The 21,470-nt window shown below is 46.4% G+C and overlaps 2 protein-coding genes across 5 annotated transcripts in view; one reads left to right on the top strand and one right to left on the bottom strand.

Moving 5' to 3' along the window:
• Window positions 1-5,206, bottom strand: part of PLA2G5 (phospholipase A2 group V) — a 39,823-nt gene extending 34,617 nt beyond the window's left edge. Inside the window, exon 1 of one of the 2 annotated variants that reach the window (XM_088790298.1) lies at window positions 5,016-5,206. The gene's annotated coding sequence lies outside the window, so the exon portion shown is untranslated. The other variant, XM_088790299.1, reaches the window with a different exon arrangement.
• Window positions 5,207-6,775: 1,569 nt separating this feature from the next.
• PLA2G2A (phospholipase A2 group IIA) lies at window positions 6,776-10,969 on the top strand. 3 transcript variants are annotated; one of them, XM_088790292.1, is made up of 5 exons: window positions 6,776-6,878; window positions 7,684-7,733; window positions 7,925-8,069; window positions 8,319-8,425; window positions 10,488-10,969. In XM_088790292.1, the coding sequence occupies exons 2-5, from the start codon at window positions 7,694-7,696 to the stop codon at window positions 10,631-10,633; spliced, it is 438 nt and encodes a 145-aa protein (XP_088646418.1). In that variant the 5' UTR covers window positions 6,776-6,878; window positions 7,684-7,693; the 3' UTR covers window positions 10,634-10,969. The 3 variants fall into 3 exon arrangements, with proteins under 3 accessions (XP_088646418.1, XP_088646419.1, XP_088646417.1); XM_088790293.1 differs by having other exon boundaries at window positions 6,841-6,909; XM_088790291.1 differs by having other exon boundaries at window positions 6,842-7,286.
• Window positions 10,970-21,470: the final 10,501 nt, after the last annotated feature.

Raw genomic sequence — 21,470 nt, 5'->3', positions numbered from 1 at the left:
AACTCCCAGAGTCACATCACCAAACTGGTCTGCCAAGGGAGCTGCTGTTTCTGCCTCAGCAAGAAGCTGCTCATCAAACCACGGCGATCTTATCACAGCTTCCATCACCAGACTCATGCCTCCCCTATGACACTATGCCAGCAAATGGAGGCCTTATTTCTTGTCCCTTTTCCTATTCATTCAGTGAACTCACACAAGAAAAAATAGATATTTTTTAAAGAAATTGAATATTTTCTTTAAATTTTTATTAAAGAAATTGAATCCATAATTAATAACTTTCCAAAATGGAAACCACCAGGCCCAGATGTTTTCACTGGTGAATTCTACCAAATACTTAAGGAAAAAATTATACCAATCTTTACAATCGCTTCCAGAAGATAAAAACAAAGGGAATACTCTCTAACCTTTCTATAAGGCCAGCATCATTCTGATATTAAAACCAGACAAAGACATTACAAGAAAGGAAAACTACAGACCAACATGTTTCATGAACATAGATGCAAAAATCCTCAATATTAGCAAGTCATATCCAATAATATATAAAAAGAACTATACTCACAACCAAGTTGTTGTTTGATTCAACATTTGAAAATCAATTAATGTATTCCATCCCATCAACAGGTCAAAGAAGAAAAACCATATGATCACATCAATAGATACAGAAAAAGCATTTGACGAAATTCAACACTCATTCATGATAAAAACTCTCAGCAAACTAGGATTAGAAGGGAATTTCCTCAACTTGATAAAGAGCGTCTACAAAAAAACCTACAGCTAACATCATACTTAATGGTGAGAAACTAGATGCTTTCCTGCTATTATCAGGAACAACACAAAGATGTCCCCTATCACCACTTCTATTTAGCATCATACCAGAAGTCCGAGCTAATGCAATAAGACAAGAAAATGAAATACAAGTATACTGATTGGGAAGAAAGAAATAAAATAAATAAAACTGTCTTTTTTTTTTTTTTAAATCACAGATGACGTGATTGTCTATGTAGAAAATCAACACAACAACAACAAAAACCTGGAACTGATAAGAAATTATAACAATATTGCAGAATACAAGGTTAATATACAAAAATCAATTGCTTTCCTATTATTAGCAATGAACAATTGGAACTTGAAATTTATAACGATGTCATTTACATTAGCACCCAAAAATGAAATACTTAAATATAACTCTTACAAAATATGCACAAGATTTATATAAGGAAAACGACAACAATGATGAAAGAAATAGAAGAATTAAGTAAATGGAGTGATATTCCATGTTCATGGATTAAAAGACTCAACATTATCAAGATGTCAATTCTTCTCAACATGATCTATAGATTCAATGCAACTCAATCAAAATCTCAGCAAGTTATTTTGTGGATATTGACAAACTGATTCTAAAGTTTATGTGGAGAGGCAAAAGGTCCAGAATAGCCAACACAATATTGAAAGAGAACAAAGTTGGAGGACTGACACCACCTGATTTCAAGGCTTATTGTAAAGCAACAGCAACTAAGATGGCTTAGTATTGCCAAAAGAATAAACAAATAGATCAATGGAACAGAATCAAGCGCTCACACAAATGTAATCAACTCATCTTTGACAAAGGAAAAAGGCAACTCAGTGGCGAGAGCATAGTTTTTTCAACAAATGGTGCTGGAACAACTGGCTATCCACATGCAAAAAAAAAAAAAAAAAAAGAATCTAGACAGAGACCTTGCGTGTTTCACAAAAATTAACTCAAGATGGATCATAGACCTACATGCAAAACATAAAAACTATATAACTCCTAAAAGATAACATAGAAAAAAGTCTGGATGACCTTGGGTTTGATGATGACTTTTTAGGTACATTGGACTTCATTAAAATCAAAAACTTCTGGTGGCTCAGGCGGTTGGAGCTCTGTGCTCCTAACTCTGAGGGCTGCTGGCTTGATTCCCACATGGGCCAATGTGCTCTCAACCACAAGGTTGCCAATTTGATTCCTCGAGTCCCGCAAGGGATGGTGGGCTGCGCCCGCTGCAACTAACAACAGCAACTGGACCTGGAGCTGAGCTGCGCCCTCCACAACTAAGATTGAAAGGACAACGACTTGACTTGGCAAAAAGTCCTGGAAGTACACACTGTACTCCAATAAAGTTCTGTTCTCCTTCCCCAATAAAATCTTAAAAAAAAATACAATAACCAAAAAATAAATAAATAAAAATAATAAAAAAATAAAAAATTTCTGCGCTGCACAATGTACAGTCTAGAGAATGGGAAGACAGGACATAGAATGGGAGAAAAATTAATAAATAGTTTTTCACAGAGGCATGCGACTGGAATTTTTTGACTTACAGTTAAACACATAAGTAAATATTTGTCGTGAATAAGGAAACTCCTGTTAGAGAAAGGAGTTCTAAACAAGGAAAGGGGGGGAAATTAGAATGAATCCTGTGGTGTTGGATTGGAATTGGAGGCGTCAGTGTGAACTCATCATGTAAGTGCACGTGAGCATGAGAGTGGTTGAGTGTGTGTGTATTTCCTAACAGGCTGCTCAGAAGGCCCACAAGCAGTGACATCCCTGCAGGAGTGAGCACCCAGATCTTTGTGGGGTTTCTTTGTTTTAAAACTTTTTTTTTATTGGGGAATATTGGGGAACGGTGTGTTTCTCCAGGGCCCATCAGCTCCAAGTCGTTGTCCTTCAATCTAGTTGTGGAGAGCGCAGCTCAGCTCCAAGTCCAGTCGCCATTTTCAATCTTTAGTTGCAGGGGGCACAGCCCACCATCCCATGTGGGCATTGAACCGGCAACCTTGTTGTTGAGAGCTCGCGCGCTAACCAGCTGAGCCATCCGGCTGCCCTTCCAGAAGCTCAGAGGCAGCTCGTTGTCTTCAATCTAGTTGTGGAGGGTGCAGCTCACTGGCCCAGGTGAGAATCGAACTGGCAACCCTGTTGTTCAGAGCTCACGCTCAAACCAACTGAGCCATCCAGCCACCCCCAGATCTTTGTTTCTAAAGATGAAGAAGGAGAAGGAGAAGGAGAAAGAGAAAGAGGAGAATGAGAGGAAGGAGAAGAGAGAGAGAAAGGAAGGAAAAAAACAGGGCTTCTAGGAGAAATGGCTGATTTCAGGACTTGGGACTAAAAAATACAATATAAGCTTGGAATATCTTGTGATGCCAGAAAATAAGGAAGTGCTAAGGAAAATAATAATAATAATAATAATAATAAGAAGAAGAAGAAGAAGAAGAAGAAGAAGAAGAAGAAGAAGAAGAAGGGCATGCCAATAGTACATAGGTGCGAACTTGAAGGTACTCTCTATGGCCAAGATGCGACAATTCGAAGAAAAAAAAAATGGTGGTGTTGACTTATAGCCCATAGATGAAAATAAGTGAGTACAGACTGATATAAATAAATAGTTAAATGAGCACATAAATACATATATTAGGAAAAGTTCTTACCTATAGGAGAATTTAAATTCTTAATGTGGAGGGGATGAGGGAAATAATAAAACACCAGTAATAATTGTTGCCGACAAGAACCATGGATTCGTGCTAAAAATTAGTGAGTAGAAGTATGAGGAGAAATGTGATACTTGAATGGTTTCAAAGGACCTCCCCCCAAGAGCCTTCCTGATCACAAAAGGAAAAATTGTAACTTTCCGGTGGAGAAACCTGCTGGCGGACACCACTTCCATCCATTAAGTGGTCAAGGTGAACATCAATAGTAATATAGAGACCGATGAACATCGTGGACCATTGATAAGTTTCCCTGAGAAGGGCACAATATCACTTCTGTGATATTCTTGCCAAAAATGCGTAACCTCAGTCTGATCATGAGAAAACATCAGACAAACCCAACAGAGGGACATCCTACAAAACCCTGAACAATGCTCTTCAAAATTTTCAAGGTCACAAAAAGCAAAGAAAGACTAAAGAGCTAACACAGATTAGAGGGTTCTAAGGAGATTTGAAAACTACCTGTGATGTGGAATCCTGGGTTGGATCCTGGACCGGAAGAAGAGACATTAGGAGGAAAACTGGTGACGTTTGTAGATGAGTTAATATGTTCATTTATTGGTTTCCATAATTCTACCATGACTACTTGTAGGATGTTCATATTCAGAGAAACTGGAACTTTCCAGGGCATACGGGAACTCTACTATTGCAACTTTTTTTTGTAAGTGCAAACATATTTCAAAATGAGACTTTTTTCTCCAAAACAGAAGAGTAATGAGTAAGTTTTCCTCCTACACAGAAAAACTTAGGAAACAGAAAGTGGTAGAAAAAATTTTCAACCATAATTCTGATATTGAAAATAACCACTGCCAATAGGCTGACTCTTTTAATTATTAATAACTTACAAAAACGTTTCTGAATGCTGACTATGCTCAAAGCCCCTTCCGTTTGAGCATGTCTGTTCTTTGTAAAGTTGCAACCCACGTGTCACCCACTGGCACACCTGCAACCCCTTTTCCATCTCTATTGCATCTTTCCCCATTGCATTATCACCACGTAACATACTATATAATTTACATAGCGTGTCTTTTCTTTATTGTTTGTCTCTCTCCAGTAAAATGAGTAAAGATTTTTGTTTTGTTCACTGATGTACTCCAAATGCTTAAACTAGTCCTCGGGTGAGGGAGTCTGGACAAGAGGTCAGATCACAAATTTTGAATTCTTGGAAGAAAATCCTGAAAGGATGGGGAAAGGAGAGGCAATGTGTGATGTCTCCAGAGTCCTTGAGTGTCAGAGCCCGGATGCAAGAGCAGGGCCACCAGGATACGGTGCGGGGAGGGTGGGACAGTTTGCCAATTATAGACAGGACGTGTTCCAAAAGCTGAGATGCTTAACAAAAGGTGAAGTTCTAGCCCATTGGCTTGACTTAAGCTTAAGGCTAATGCCTATGAGAGCAAAAAATCCCAGGTTGCAAAGAGTGAAGGAGACTGACAGAGATTCCTGCAGGTTGCATTAGTTTGCCAAAGCTATGTTCCGGGTACAAAGGACCACAAACTAAGGGGCAGAATGGATTGTCTCACAGTTCTGGAGGCCGGAAGTCTGACAGCAAGGAGAAGGCAGGGTTGATTCCTTCCGAGGCTGTGAAGGGGGATCTGTTCCATTCTTCTCTTGAAGCTTCTGGTAGCTTCCTGGCAACCTGTAGCATTTCGTGGCTTATAGAAGCTTTGCCCCAACCTTTGTCCACATCCTCACACAGTGTCCTCCATGTGTAAATTTCCCCTTTTTATAAGGACGCCAGTCATATTGGATTCAGCCCACGCTAATAACCTCATCTTAACTAATCACATCTGCAAAGGCCCTATTTCCAAATACGGTTACATTGTGAGATACTGGAAGTTAAGACTTCAACATACCGTATTTCCCCGAAAATAACACCGGGTCTTATATTATTTTTTTGCTCCAAAAGATGCATTAGGGCTTCTTTCCCAATTAGGTCTTATTTTCGGGGAAACAAGGTAAGAATTAGGTGGGGGACACAGTTCAACCTATTAACACAGGTAAATTCTATCTTCAAGATGAAAGCTGCCTAGAAGACTGTTCACATAGGTTAGGTTATGCTGTAGTCACAACCGATCTCAATGATGGACGGCTTAAAATGACAAAATTTCCTTCTCTCAAAGCCCGTTGAGGGTCTGGGGCGCTCTCCAGGACAGGTTTTCTCCATGCCGTGACTCCAGGATCCAAGCTGCTCCCCTCTCCTGGTTCTACCAGGAGGGGCAGGTGGAGAAAGGCTGTCGAGCCGCCCGGCATTCTTTCCCTCGTTTCATCCTAGAAGCGACTGTTAGCACCAGTGCCCATATTTTCCCGCCACAACAAGTCTGCTGGGCCTGCAGATCTGGAGGACGGCCTGGGGTACACACAGGACAGACGGAATGCTTATGAGCACCACAGCCTCTGCCACCTGGCTTTTTGGGGACTGGTCAGGAAGTGCTTACGTAAGACCATGGAAGCTAAATTTCTAGTATGTACTGGAGGGCAAGATAAGATATTTGCTTTAGAAATGAAAGATGGAATTGCTTTGTTCCTAACGGTTGGAGAACAAAGAACAATAAATCCAGGAAGCGTTAATCAGTTACATTTCCGAACAGGTGAGGACAGGGGATAAGGTGGAGACAGTATTTAGGGGGAAACTCAAGGGCAGTTTCTGGCTTTTTCCAGAACGGGAGGAGAAGAAGAAAGAGGAGCAAGCACAAAGAGAAGGTAGAGGCTCTGGTCCAAGTCAGGGAGAAGGGGCCACCTGCTCATTGTACCCCGTTCCCTGCTGGGGTCCCGGGGGGGGGGGGAGGGGACGAATCCTCATCAGCCTTCCCACCAGAGGCTCACGTAGCACTTTGTAGAGGCTGAGTATGGACTCCCTGTGAATGAATGATTCATTGAATGAACAAATAACAATAAATGCCCCCCTTTCCTATACCCAAATGCCACAGTGAGCCGAAGAAAGGAGCGACCCCCACTCAGTCATTGGTCCCGTCGGCAGGGAAGGGCCGAGGAGTCCACAGCCTGTAACAGCAGACGCCCCTGACCTCCCATGAATGTGGTTCCAGGGATGTCACTCACATCCAGAGTCGTTTATGGGAAGGTTCTCAGTCAGGATTGAGGCCTACGGGAAAGATTGGAAAGTCATAAAATTCTGGCATCGGCTAGAGGCACATAAAGTTTTTCCATCCTCAGCTCTGTCCTGCCAGCTAATGAGGGGAAGGAAAGGGGATTTACCGATGGGTATGGTCATGCCAAACTTGGAGTCCAACTGGCCAAACTCCTACCCCATTTGCCTACCCCACCAACTCCCAACCTTCCAGAGGGAGCAGCTATTTAAGGGGAGCTGGAGTTCAGAATAAACAAGGAAGATACTTGGAGATACCAAGTTCGGGCTCCTCTGAGAGGTATACCCAGGGCATGGGCCCTGTCAGGAGTGTAAGAGGCCCTGCTCATTGGCTGCGTTTGAGAATGGCTGTGTTGTGCCTATGTGTGCATGTGTGTTTATGTGTGTGCATGTGGGCACACAGGAACATAAACATGCATGCATGATTTGGTATGGACAAGAGGGTCTGTGTGCACGAGTGTGTTGTGTGGGTATGTGAGTGTATTGTGTGAAAGGATGTCTGCCCTTGTGGGGGAGCTCCAGATTGTGTACACACACGCATATGTACGTGTGTGTGCATGCATATACGTGTAAGGGGTTGGAAAATCTTGCAAAGAGATGGTGCTGCTTTAGTTTGGGAGGAAAATATTGGGGATTGGACTCCATGGATGGAATTCCCAAACCTTGAATCCTGTTGGGAACAAGTAAGGTATGTCTAATGGGGGACACACAACTTATGACCTGTTGTTGGGATGACCTGCTTGCATCCTCCAGGAACTCTCAGTCTGACGAGGAGCAAGGAAGTTTCCTTACTGTATCATGTGTGTGTTGGGGCGTGGGGGGTGGTCTCAATGGGTCTGAGGCCTGCATGTGTATGAAAACATTCCACAGAGTTGGGAAGGGGCAGGACGTCCTGCGCGACACACTCTGTGTGATCTGTGTGTGACCAAGGTCGTCACCTTGGATGGAGGAGCATGTGGTGGGTCCCTTGAAGACTCCTTTCTCCAGGGTTACTGAGTGCGAGCAGGGGGGAAGGGGGCCAGGGCAGAAGCTGGGACCACCTGAGACAGGAATCTGGGCCAACCCATCTGCATGTCTCCCATCAGAACTGTCGACATGAAGACCCTCCTGCTGTTGGCTGTGATCATGTCCTTTGGTAAGAACGAACGCTGACCACTGGACACACGGGGAAGCCCAGGAGGGACGCAGCCTCATTCCTAGTTGCCTTTCCCATTGTGTCAGGCCCTCTGATGGGGCAGGAGAGAGGTCATGGGGTGATGGGGAATAGCAGAGAGGGCCAGAGAAGGAGGACGTGGCCCCAGGCTCCATCACCAGATTTCCTTCCAGGTCTGCTGGAGACCCACGGGAATTTGGCGAATTTCGCGGAAATGATCTTTAAGGTTACAGGAAAAGAAGCCGCATCTAGTTATGGTTTCTACGGTTGCTACTGTGGCTACAGTGGCAGAGGAACCCCCAAGGATGCGACCGATCGGTGAGGCCACCCTAACCTTCCCCTCCCTCTTCCCACTTGTGGCTCGGGCAGGTCTGGGATCAGCAAGGGCAGTGCTGGTGCCCCATTGGCACAGAACCTGGTCCTAGCTGGAAAAGCGTGTAGGAAACTCTGCTTTAGACTATTCCAAAGTCACTGGGTCTCTGGCCAGGGTCAAGGGGGTGAGACCATGGGCCACCAGGCTCCCTGGAGCCGTGGGGAGGCAGCCCTAATCGCAAGTTCTCATCACAGGTGCTGTGTGGCACATGACTGTTGCTACAAACGGTTGGAGAGACGCGGGTGTGGCACCAAGCTTCTGGGCTACAAGTTTGCTTTCTACAGGGGCCAAGTCATCTGCGGTAAGACGGGGTCCTACCTCTCCACCCAGGCTTCTTTCTTTGTTTCACTGAGTCCCCTGTGCCAGGCCCTATGCTGGGCACCAGAGCTAGAGATACTAAGGGACCGTGTCCCTGCCTCAAGGAGCTCATAAGTGAGTGGGAAGCAAAGAAAATGAAAAGACAGTACGGAAGATTCCAATAGGAGGCAAGCAAACGGGTGGAGCCCTGACATAGCCTGAGGTTCAGGAAGGGGACAGCCAAGCTTAAGCCTCAAGGCTGTGCAGGCATCGGGGAGAGGAGGGTTCCAGGCCTTCCGGCAAGAGGCAAAGGGACCCAGAGAACTGTTATTCTGTGGGCCTGAAGAGAAGGGTGAGGAGGAGAAGGAGGGGTGAGAGATGAGGCTGGAGGGGTGGGAAGGCGAGAGGCCATCCTATATTTAGATGTTGGCCCGAAGGCTCTTACGCAAAGGAGTGACATGATCAGGTGTGGATTTCAGAGGACTCACCCTGGCTGCAGGGTGAATGGAGACAGCTGGATGGAGGGAGCCACGAGCGTGCCATCATGCAGACAAGAGGTAGCAAGAACTTGACATCTGATGATGGTGGTCAGGATGGAAGGGGTGGGGAGTGACGTGAAGATGCACTCGAGGTAGAATCAGCTGATTGACGGGTAGGGGCAGAGGGAGCTGTTGCGAGGGTGGACGGCTGTGTGGACGGCACAACGGGAGGAGGTCCTGGTGGGCGGGGGGGGGGGAGTTTTATTTAGAGCATGTGGAGTTTAAAAGGCTTCCAGAACGCCCAAGGAGCTGTGCGGCAGGCAGCTGGCTATAGGAACTCACAGCTCCAGGGAGCAGTCTGGGCTGGGAGCCTGGGTTCAGGAGTCGGCAGCAGAGAGCTCTGGGGTGGGTGTGCTCACCCATTGGATGTTTAAAGTCCCAGAAAGAAGACAAAGGATGATCAGAGAGGGAGCGGGTGAGCTCCGAGAAGGTCAAGGAGTTGTTGGCAAGGAGATGATTAACAGTTTAACAGAGGAGCCCCCGGGATAAGGGCTGACAAGGCTCCTTGGATTTAGGGCCAGGAAGACCACCGAGGACCTCAGTGGGGGCAGTTTCCATGCAGTGTGAGGGCAACGCCAGATTAGAGTAGGTTGGGGACAGAGCAGGACGTAACGCGGAGACAGTTGAGTGTAGACAACATTCTGGAGAAAGCTTGGCTCTGAAGGGGAGGGGAGAGCTGGGTGGTCACTGAAAGCGTTTGTCCCCAGACGGCAGATCCACAAGTGGCATTTTGAGAAAGCATGGGCTCTCGCCCAACAGCCCGAGCCATTGAAGATCAGACATTACATCTCCCTACCATGACCTCTCCATCAGTCATGTAGCTTTAGCAGGCTTTGGGTTGTAAGCAACAAAATGCCCAACTGAAAGAGGCTTGCTAAGGGGGACGTCTGACTCTCACATCACGGAAGTCTGGAAGAGGGCAGTGCAGTGCGGGGACTGAGGCAGCGTCTCAGCAGTGTCATCAAGGACCCAGCCTTTTCGCAATCTGCTGTGGCCCGTTGGCAACGTGATGCCAAGACACACACTGGCCTCCCCCTACACATCATGGCCTCCCCCTACAAAGGAGCCTTTCCCCATATACAGCTCTCTTTTTGAAGGGGGAAATTAATTCTTCCCAAAGCGCCCAGGGGACTCCCCCTTGTGGCAAATTGGCCAGAACAAGGTCACGTGCTACCCAATCGTGGCCAAGGTACAAGGGATGATGATGACAGGCTTGCACCAATCACGACCCATCCCAGGCACTAGGGGCTGGAGCTTTGCACCTGGACACATCTATTAGCAAGAAGAAAGGAGCAGGGGCGGTCGGGAAGGCATTTAACAGGGTCACCGGGTGCTTGCCTGCCGGTCTCCATCAGACTAGGGTGGGAACTCTGTCTCCCCACCGTCAGAAATCCTTGCAGCACAGGTGCTTGTCTCAGACTAGAAGCTTCTAAGGTCAGGGGCTGTGTCTTCTCCCTGAGGGTTCCCACAAGGAGCCATAGAAATTTAACAAACCCCCATTTGGTATTTCTTTTCTTGTGATTTCAGAAAATAACGGAGACCACTGTAAGACTCAACTGTGTGAATGTGACAAAGCGGCTGCCTACTGTTTTGCGAGAAATAAGGGCACCTATAGTAGAAAATACCAATTCTACAACAATCTGTTTTGCACAGGGAAGACTGTCCAGTGCTGAAAGCCCCCTCACCCTGGACGCCTCACCGCCCCGCGCTGTTTCCTTCTCTAGGCGCCCCCTCCGGGCCACCTCCCTACTCTAGCAAGTTCCCTGGCAATGACGGAAACACCTCTCTCCCATCCTACAGACAAGCCAGGAGCCCTTTGACCCCCAGATAGAAGGCTTCTGTCCAGAATGAGAGGCCCTGAGGCATGTATGCCTCGCCCCTTCCCCCCACTCTTCCTTGGGCAGCAGTAGAATCCCCATTTCCACTGTTCTCCTTCAAGCCCTGCTTCCTGTGTAGCTGTGGCACCTACACTCCGGGATCTCTTCCGAATAAAGCAATTCCTGGGCAAACTGTGTGTGAGTGTGACAATTAAGTTCGCGAACTCATTCTAGAAAACGTGCTACATACCTCATTGCTGAATATCACTACAGTCACATTCGAAGTGCTCCCCTTGGGAAGCTATGCGCCTAGTCCACCCTTCAAAGCAATTTTGGAACTCTCTTTCTGGAATGGCCATCAGAGCTGTCGTCGTATTACCCTTGATGTCCTGAATGTCATCAAATTTGAATGTCATCAAAATGTCTTCCTTTCAATATTTCCTTTATCTTCGGGCAAAGAAAGAAGTCACTGGGGGCCAGATCAGGTGAGTAGGGAGGGTGTTCCAATACAGTTATTTGTTTACTGGCTAAAAACTCCCTCACAGACAGTGCTGTGTGAGCTGGTGCATTGTCGTGATGCAAGAGCCATGAATTGTTGGTGAAAAGTTCGGGTCGTCTAACTTCTTCACGCAGCCTTTTCAGCACCTCCAAATAGTAAACTTGGTTAACTGTCTGTCCAGTCAGTACAAATTCATAATGAATAATCCCTCTGATATAAAAAAAAGGTTAACAACATTGTTGCAACAAGTTCACAAACTTAATTGTCGTGTGTGTGTGTGTGTGTGTGTGTGTGTGTGTGTGTGTGTGTATAAACTGCCCCAGGCACTGCTAGTGTGAGAATAAACTGGTACAAGGCAATATCATGTAAGGGGGTAAAAATCCAGGTGCTGGAGTCAGACTGGCTGAGTCAGGCCCCCCAATACCACCTCCCTAAGCCTTTGCCCCCTCATCTAAATGGACTTAACTTTGGTACCAACTGCATGAGCTTGTTGGAGACTTAAAAGATACACAGAAAGTAAAGTGCTGGGTCTGGCATGTCTGTACATGTCATTAATATCACAAGCGAAGCCCGGACATCCTTCCCTGGGTGAGAACAGCTCCTGCTGGCTTGTTGGGGGAAAATAGGACCATTGGTCTTGAGACGTTGGAGAGCTGCAGCTCACATCCTCTCGATGGTATGATGCTCTCCTGTGTTGCCAGCCTGGGGAAAGTGGGTCCATGTAACACCAGCCACCCGCCGGATCCTGGGTCATTATTCCCTCTCCCAGGGCAGCTTCGTAGGCTGTGACCCACACAGTCCCGCAGGGCCCCATGCTCAGAAGAGCCTGAACCTAATTGAATGCTGTACCCCAGCATCTCGAAATTCTTCATAGCATAGGGTCCTGTATTTCACTTTGCAGTGGGACCCATAAATTATGTACCTGGATGCTACTTCCCCTCCTGTCGTCCACGGCTCTGCTGGGCTAGCCCCACCTGGACTGGCTACTGCCCCACCAGGCCCTTTGATAGTCACCATCAGCGCTGCTGGGTGGGGATCCCTGCACAAAGGTGCCCTGTGTAGGGGGCCCGGGTGCGATCACAGCTCGGCAAGATCTGCACTGACCCAGAAGCAGTACCTCTCTGTAATTCCTTGTCCCGGAACGGGTGCCTTTTTCTAATTCTGCATAAAGATGCTTCGTTAGCCCCGACCACGCATACTAAGAGAAATGCAAGTTAAAATTCCACGGCGACATCATCTTATTTATGAGAATGGATAAAAATCCAAAAGTGGGACAAGCTGTTCTATCAGCAAGGCTGTGTGGGGGAACCAGCACTCTCATATGTAGCTGGTGGGAGGGCAAAATGCCCACCGAGGGCCAATTGGAAATAGCTACTAAAATTATAAATGCATTTATCTTGTGGCTCAGCAGCTGCTCCTCTAGAAATTTACTCTATGAAGGGACACACACACACACACACACACACACACACACACACACACAACACATGCGCAGTGATTCATGAGAAATTTCTTTTACTGCCACATTATTCTGAGTTGGGTTGGAAATAACCCAAGAGTCCGTGTGGAGAGGATGAGTTAAATAAACAACGATACAACCTCCAAGTGGAATACATCTGTTTAATGAGGGAAGCTTTACTCTGTTGGAGTATAGAAAATCTCCAGGATGGCAGCAAGTGAAAAGAAGATGGTGGAGGGCAGCATACGCGGCGTGCTACGTTTATGGAGAAAAGCGCGGAAATGTGGATATGTGTTTGCTAATTTGCCATAAGCCTTAAAGAACATACAAGGCGTTAATGAAAATGGTCACCTAGAGGGAGCAGAGCTGGCAGGGAAATGGGGTGGGCACAGAAGAGGTGAGAAGGAGATTTCTCAATATATACTATTTTTAGCCCCATAAATATATTTCTTATTCAAAAGAAAATTAGCATCATCAAACACACACACACACACACACACACACACACACACACATTCTTCTCCCTGAGACAGACACTAATTCTCAGAGACAAGATAGTCTAACCCAGGGATTGACAAACTAGGCCTGTCAGTCAAACCTATCCACTGCCTGGTTTTGTACACCTTACACGGTAAGAATGGTTTTTACATTTTTTTAATGGTTGAAAACCATCAACAGAAGAAGAATTTGTGATGCATTAAAATGAAATGATATTTACATTTTAGTGGCAATAAAGTTTTACAGTAACCCAACCATGACCGTTGGTTTGCATATGGTCTATGACTGCTTCCGTGCCAGGATAGCAGAACTGAATAGTTACAACAGGGAAAGTACGACCTTTTACAGGAAAAGCTTGCTCATGCCTGGTCTAACCCAGTGCTTCTCAAACGATCCCTGGTGAAAGGACCAGTGCCTTTTGCCCTTGACCTGGCTGCGATCAATACTTTTGCAAAATAAAAGACACTCCAAATATGAACCCAAATGTTTTATTTGATTCAATGAACATACTATAAAATCACTCCATCAAACGGCTTGGAAATTTCTAAACACTGACTCTCAGTCTCTCTATGTAACTCATGTGCAGACCGGAAACACTGCTCTGGCCCACGGACCCCACTTTGGGAAGCCCTGCTTGAATGGGTACTGAGGAAAGACAAATGCCCTTAATGGTTTCACAATTAGCAACATGCTTTTGCCCTTTGACTTGGGGTATTTACTATTTATTTGTTTATTTATTAGTATGTAGGTAGAGTCTCGTTTCCTTTCCTGCTCCCCTCAGGACACGCTGGAGTGAGGATGGGACCACCTTATTTCTCAATGGTTGCTCTCAATTTCCAAGCAGAGGCTCTGAAATGCCCTTTGAAAAAAAGCCATAATTAAATGCTTGCCAAGGCGGTTCTTTCCTCTGCCTCAGCTGAGGGGAAAGGAAAGGTAACGGCTTATTTGCTCTGTTACTTCTCTCCCTTCGTACAGTCTTTGCACTTCCTAACTAAGGAAGCTTCCAAGAATGTTTTCAGTGTAAGTCTTTGTGCAAAATTTTGGAGGCCTCCGACTGCTGAGCACATTTCTTTTACATATTGAACAACAATTTGAAAGGATATAATATTCTAGGTTCCATTTTTTTTTCTTCTATACCTTTTTCTTCTCGCATCCTGTTTTGCTGATGAGAAGTCTGATATTAATCTGACTGCAAATCTGTGGTTGGTCTTCTGCTTTAACCTCGGAAGCCTTTAGAATTTCCCTCTTTGTCCTTGAGGTCCTTAATTTTTACTACAAAGTGTCCAGGTTGTCAGTTTTTCTTTAAAAAAAAAAAAGATTTTATTGGGGGAGGGGAACAGGACTCTATTGGGGAACAGTGTGTACTTACAGGCCCCTCCTCCAAGTCAAGTTGCTGTTCCCCCAGTCCCAGCTGTGGGCAGGGCCCAGCTCATCTCCAGGTCCAGTTCCCGCCTCCAGCTGCAGGGGGCACAGCCCACCATCCCTTGTGGGACTCAAGGAATTGAACTGGCAACCTTGTGGTTGAGAGCCCACTGGCCCATGTGGGAATCGAACCGGCAGCCCTTGCAGTTAGGAGCATGGAGCTCTAACCACCTGAGCCACCGGGCCGGCCCCTGTCAGTTTTTCTTTATCTGTCCTGTGTGCATTCTTAGGTCCCTTTACCTTACTATAAACATAGGAATTCTATATTCATTATTTCTTTGACTATTTCCCTCCATTTTTCCTCCTTCCTCCTGAGACTTACATTATCTGAATGTTGGTACATTTATGCTCCACAATCTTAGATTCTTTTTTTCTATTTTCTATTTCTCTTTCTCAATCGAAGCTTCCAAGTCCCTGTATCCTTCTTCCGCTGGCTGTCTCATTTCAGTGATTACATTCTTCCTCACCAACATTTACATGTAGGGTTTTTTTTTAATTTTCTCTTTTTCTTGGCTTATATTTCTAATATCTTTTCTTATCTACGTCCATATGTTTAACGCGCTTATTTAAATTTCTTGTTCACCCATTCTGACAATTCTGTGTTAGACGGTATATGTTGTCACATATATTTCCTTTTCTTTGGTGCGTGTAGTTGTGTGCCTCAGGGTGAATTTAGAGAGAAGGAAAGGAATGAGTCCTAGATTGGACGATTGCCATTCAACTATTGCTTTGGTCAGGATTTCGTCATGAAACACCTGGGAAGTAGAAGCACTTGCAGGAAGCTGCAACCTTTATTACATATTGAAACCAACCACCCCTGGGATTTGTGGGAGTGCAGTGGGGGAGGAAGTCGTGAAGGATGAAAAAATGAAAGGGGAGCTGAGCAGCCTGCGTTGTCTTCAACAACTCCTCACCCCCGCAGGGCTGCTGGGCAGCCCTAATATGACCTCCACAACTTGAGTGTCTCCGCTCTGGCCTCTGGGGTGAAGAGACAAAGGGAGAGGAAGAAGAGAACGTAAGACGCTTCCTCCCAACCTGTCCAGGGCACAGCCAGCCCCTTCTGTCCCACAGCCACGCACAGCACCCGAGATCAGCTTCATATGTCATTGCAGGATCCTGCCTGCGTTCTGTTGTTCGTTCTTCAAACCCGAGATGCTCTCTCAGATCTGCAGTTTTGCCAGATTGGTCTTGGCAAAGGGAGCCAGCAGCCTACGCCAGCTTGCAGTCTTGGCAGAAGAAAAACGGGAATTACATAGTGCCATGTCTTGTGTATAATTTAAAAGCACACATGCAGAGACACTAAATATTTTCCAATGAGCCATATATCTAAATAAACAGATGAAGGATAAATCAATAACGGAGATGGAGGGTAACAGGAAGAAAATGAATAAAATAAAACAAAACCAGTGAGTGTCCTGCACAAACTAATGGTAGGAGGAGAAACTGTTAGGAGGAGAAACTGTGGTACAATCAGTTACGCAATTGGGTCAATTATAAAGAAATGCATTCATCCTTCGACTCAGCAAGCCCACTTCTGGAAATTTACCTTATAAATGCGCGCGCGCACGCACAGAGTGATGCATTACCACTGTGCAATTGGCAGAGTGAGAATTCAAACCCAGAGCTGTCTTGATCCAAAGTGTGTTCTTTCTGTCTCTCGTCACGTTAGACTGAGGAGGCGTCAGAGTCAATGCCAGCTGAGCCTGTGGGCCCTCGTTTACACCGTCTGGCCTGAATGAAACACCCACCCCTCAGGGATTGTTATCTCTGGGCTATATTCACGGAGATTGCGCACAATCCAAACAACATTTTTACTTTGCTCTTGTCCTCAGTTTTAGGGTGGAGCTAAACTGGTGCATCCGGCCTGATCAGAAGTAAAATAAGGTCAGGTTCATGCTGAGTGGCAGAAAGCTGGCTCTCTGAGACCGAAAATCTTCTCTACGTAATATAAAGGGATATTAATTAAGTAGCAAAATGAGGGAATGGTAGACTGGGAGCCACCCAAGGCTAGAAACCACACCCAGTTCACCATTAGCTCAGGGGCATGTTGAGGGTCCAGGACACAGATATGGCTGCAAACATCTGGGGAGACCCCGACATGGTGCCTGACACAACCTGCCCCCTGAGCCACGTGGACCCACCACGCCGTCCTGGTACGTCCAGCTTCGACACCACAACATGGGGCCTCTGTCATCTGGTGATAACAAGATGCCTGCCCGTCTGTGCTGAGAGAAAGGTACAAGGCCGGTGGGTCACAGAAGCCTCTTCATGACCCCGTCCAGACCTCCTAAAAGGCTTTAATCAAGATGGGGAATGAAAGAGCCATAGTTCCTGCTATGTTAGCTGCTCCCAAGTTCTTACCTAATATGCATTGTCTCCCTCCTCTCACACCCATTTCAGATTTCCTTCACTCCCAGCCAGTACTTGGGCTGATTTCTCGTTCACGTGGTATATGTCACTTTCACTCAAGGGGATGAACCTGGGCAAGCGACCCATACCGCCTGCAGGTGACTCAGAGCCACGTGGGCCAGGAAACTGCAGAGTTGCAGGCACCCACATAACACTGAGAAGGGGACCAGGGGCTCCCAGCAGGCACATCGCTTGGCCTACATGGTCCTCAGCCCAGGGCAAGGCCCTGGAGCCCCAGTTCTGAGGTTGGCACTGCTGCCCGCTTTGGTTCAAGACACTCTGGCAATAGACTCTCAGAGAAAAGGATTTCTCCCGAGGAAAAGGCTTTTGCAGGGAAAGCTAACTTTTTAGAACAAAACAGCCTTTTTGCTAGTCACCTTCCCAAAAGCACATCTCTGTTTTGAATTCCAGTGCTTTTATTTGGCCAGGAAAGTGATGAGGCTTCTACTGGTCTCTGAAGACCTTGAATGTCAAATCCAGACCATCTGAGCTTCTCACATTTAGTTCAAACCCCACCCAGGAGATTTTTCAAGGGCAAAGCTACTCATGAATTTCATTCCCTAAGGGAAATAAATCACATCAGCTACTTTCTGCAGCACGAAGGTGGAGACAGAGCTGGCTGGCTGACCTAGGGCTTTTCCCACTTTGCAACTGGGGCACGGCCTGGGACTCAACTTCCATCCAAATGACAGCATGATGGAGAAAGGTGCTCAAAAGCCATGATAGTGGCAAGAGCAAACACAGTGCATCTCAACCACTCCCACGTACCGGCACTTACTTTGTGGCGGGTCCCAGACCAAGCATTTCACATGCATTTTCTCATTCAATTATCTTAGCAATCCCATGAGGTAGATAATACTGCGTTTCCCACTTTCCATTCATTCACTCAACAGGACATTTATTGAGTACTTTTACTATTCCAGGCACAGAACCAGGCAGTAAGTATCCAGCAAATGCCAGACAAGCAAGTTCCCTGCGTCTTGGCACTTATAAGCCATTGGAAGGAGACAGATGCAGCCAATAAACAAATTTCAAGGGGAAAAAAAATAGTATTAAGTAATATCAAGAAAATAAAACAGGAGACTAGGAGAGGGTAGGGGGAAGGCAGGGTGTGTATTTGAGATGGAGAGGCCAGGAAAGCTGCTGCACAGAAGAACGCATAGGAAATGATATGGAGTCAGCCCAAAGATGATTAAGGGAAAGTCAATTCAGGCAGAGGGAACAGCTAAGGCAAGGGCACAGAGGCAAGGCCAAGCCTGACATATCTGAGGACAGAAAGAAGGAATTTGTGCACAGCAGAAACAGAACGAACCAAAAGACCGTGCATTTAGCAAGCAGGAGAGCAGAGGATATGAAATCTGCCTAATTTTATCTATGTGTGAAATCTCTTCTCTGGCAGAAAAACAAGGAAATAAAAAAGAAAGAAGAAGAAAAGTCCTAGGTATCTGGAATAAAATATGGAAAGAGATGCACAGCTTCTCTGGAGGCTTTGGGAAATAATAATAATAATAATAATAATAATAATAATAATAAGCTTGTGTCCCTGGATCAAACCATACCTGAAAGCCCCTAACCTTTTCCTAATACAAGTCAACAGATTTCTTTTATTGTTTAAACTAGTTGGAGTTGGGTTTTCTGCTACTTGCATTAAAAGCATCCTAATGATTTGCATACATTCTTATGTTTAATATTTTTCAAGACCCCTAATGAAGTAGCTGTATTAACTCCACTGTCTACATGAGAAACAGAGAATGAAAAGGGTCAAATGATTCACACAAATTTTTACTTAGTTAATAGCAGTTGGGATTCCGACTCAGAGCACCTAATTCCTGTGCTACATCAGCTCTGGGAAACCACAGAAACAGAGCTTCCACTGCGTCTGACTCTCAGAAGCTTTCCACACACCCCCAACCAGGCAGGTGGAAGGACAGGAAAGAGAGCATCAGCCAGGAAGAGAGAGAAGCGAGCACCACTCACATGTGCTTAAGCTTTTTAGTTTAATTCAACTCTTGGTTTTTGATAATGTCTAACATATACCAAGTTAACAAAATCACAGAAGGAACTTCTCCTCTGTAGTCACCACTCAGTTTGAACATTTGTCCACATTCTGCCTTCTGTTATCACCTGTATCTCCACCCACTCCGCACCTGCACTCACCTATCATCATCGTAACTGTTTACAGTTCTTTCTTAGAGGTAAAATACACCTATGTTGAAAGGCACAGATCTCAGCTGGACACCGTTGACGAATGGAGACGCCCACGTAACCCACATTCCATCACAGTCGAGAACAGCGCCATCTCCCAGAACATGTCATCACCATTCCGTGGAGACTGCGCTCACCAAGGTCCCCACTGGCCTCCAGGTCTCTAACTTTGGTAGACCCTTTTCATCATCATTTACTGGATCTCTCTGCTAACATCACTCTTCGAACAGCATTCATTATCTCCTGCTTCTTAAAACCTTCTACCTGTTGAGTCCCACAACACAGCTCTCTCTTGTTTTCCTCCCACTTTCTGAATTGTTTTCTTTTTTCTCTCTGTCTGTTCTTATACATCAAATGAGCAAATTCTCGCAACGCTCAGTGGATGACTCTCCAATGTGGGTCCCCAGCTCAGACCCTCCCCTGAGCTGCAGGTGCACACCTCCAGCTGTCACTGGACAGCTCCCCCTAGGTGTCCCACGGCCCCTTGCATTCAACATGTTCCAACCTGAACTCTTCTTCCCGCAGCTCCATCTAAGAGCCCCTCCTGTGGCCCTTGTCTCAACCAGCGGCACCACCATCTACCCCGTCTCCACCTAACCACCCAAAGTGAAATGGCCTTATCACCTTAGCAACCCCTCTCACTCTCCTCCACATCCAGTCAGCGCCAGGCGCTGCTAGTTCCACCTGCGAAGTCTCTGCTGGGCCCACCCCCTTCCACTCCCATCAGCACTGCCCTCTCTCTGCTCACCTTTATCTCTCCCCTAGATTTTTACACCAGTTTCTTCATCACTTGTCCTCCTCCAAGCATCCTCTTACTTCCAAACCTACTTCCAGGTCATCCCTTGCTTAAACATCTTTAGAGACACCTCGGTACCCCAAGGATGAAAGCCAAAACTCTTCCTGGGACGTTCAGGGTCTATGACGTGGCCTCCTCTTCAGCCTCAATTCTGTCCATGCACCTTCTGCCTTATACTCGTCACTCCAGACAAAAGAATTGTTTTTTCCAACCTTCTTGTCTTTGCTCATGCTGTCACCCCTACCTGGAAACCTCCACGCCCCTCCTCCTTCCCTAGGCTGCTACTATCCATCCTGTAGACTTCATTTTCAGGACCCACCTCCTCCTCCTGGAAGCCTTCCTGGATGCCCCCAAACAGGGTTTGAAGGTCCTTCTCTCTTCTCTTACAGCATCATGTTCTTTCCCATGTGCACTCCGCATGTTTTAATTGACCTCTGGGTGAGTCCAGAAACCAACACGAGATGGAGCTCCCTGAGGACACAGGCTGAGTCTAATTTACCTCTCCCTGCCCAGTAGTCCACAAAGGAGCAAACACAGTAGGGGCTTGGCCAGTGCACATCAAATAAATGAAGGGGTTGAGTGGACTCTCTTACCACATATGACAGAGCTTGAATTGTATTTCAGGAGTTGAGGCTGGCACCCACTTGCTTCCAGATGGCCAGAGCAACAGTCATGCTTGAAACAGCATCTATGTGAAGACCTCTGGCTCTCCCAGGGCCAACCCTGGCTCCCCCTGGCTCTCCCCACTTCCTCTCCCCACCCATCCAAAGCCTGCTGTCGAGTTCGTCCTTTTGGAATGGTACAGCCCAGCACAGCCCAACAGCACTTTCTGCAATGGTGTCCACATTCTGTATCTGTGCCATCCGGGATGGTAGCCACCAGCCACACGTGGCTGCTGAGGTCATGAGAAATGCTGTATGTTCCGGTGGGATGAATCTTTCAATAGAATGTTTGTAAAGAACAAACTGCAAATCACGTGATAATAGAAGAGCGCAGTGGCCCTCACCAGAAAGAGAGGCTCTCATCCTCCTTCCTCAACCTCTCTCCTCCTTTTGGGTCCACTCTCTCCTGGTTGTTCCCGTGCCTCACTGGGCCACTTCTTCTCCATCTCCATCACAGGCCTCCTCCTTCACTGCACAGCGCTCTCCCTGGGATTGGCCCAGCGTCTTCTTCCTAAGAGGAATGCGGGCACAATGGCTGGCACCCAAGCAGCCATAATGACCCATGGTCCGTACACTTAGAATAGCATAGCAGCTAGGTAGAGGACACTCCGTCGTTGATAATGGTGGACTCACTTTTACACTCACACTGCCCACTTCCAGACCTCTTTTCTATGACAGATAAATAAATGTCCAACTTGGGTAAGCCACCATCATTTTGGGTTTCTATCATGCACAGCTGACCC

Source organism: Rhinolophus sinicus, chromosome 14 (genome assembly GCF_057876585.1).
Source record: "Rhinolophus sinicus isolate RSI-liver-muscle chromosome 14, RSI-T2T, whole genome shotgun sequence".
In the NCBI taxonomy this organism is placed as follows: Eukaryota; Metazoa; Chordata; class Mammalia; order Chiroptera; family Rhinolophidae; genus Rhinolophus; species Rhinolophus sinicus.
Note: the sequence above shows the minus strand (reverse complement) of the source record. Positions and strands in the feature narration are given on the sequence as shown.

Excerpts from the sequence above, each read along its gene's own strand:
- PLA2G2A (XM_088790291.1), top strand. The coding sequence starts at position 7,156 with ATGCATATACGTGTAAGGGGTTGGAAAATCTTGCAAAGAGATGGTGCT. Across the intron at positions 7,734-7,924 it reads GGCTGTGATCATGTCCTTTG|GTCTGCTGGAGACCCACGGG; the intron begins GTAAGAACGAAC and ends ATTTCCTTCCAG. Across the intron at positions 8,070-8,318 it reads CCCAAGGATGCGACCGATCG|GTGCTGTGTGGCACATGACT; the intron begins GTGAGGCCACCC and ends TTCTCATCACAG.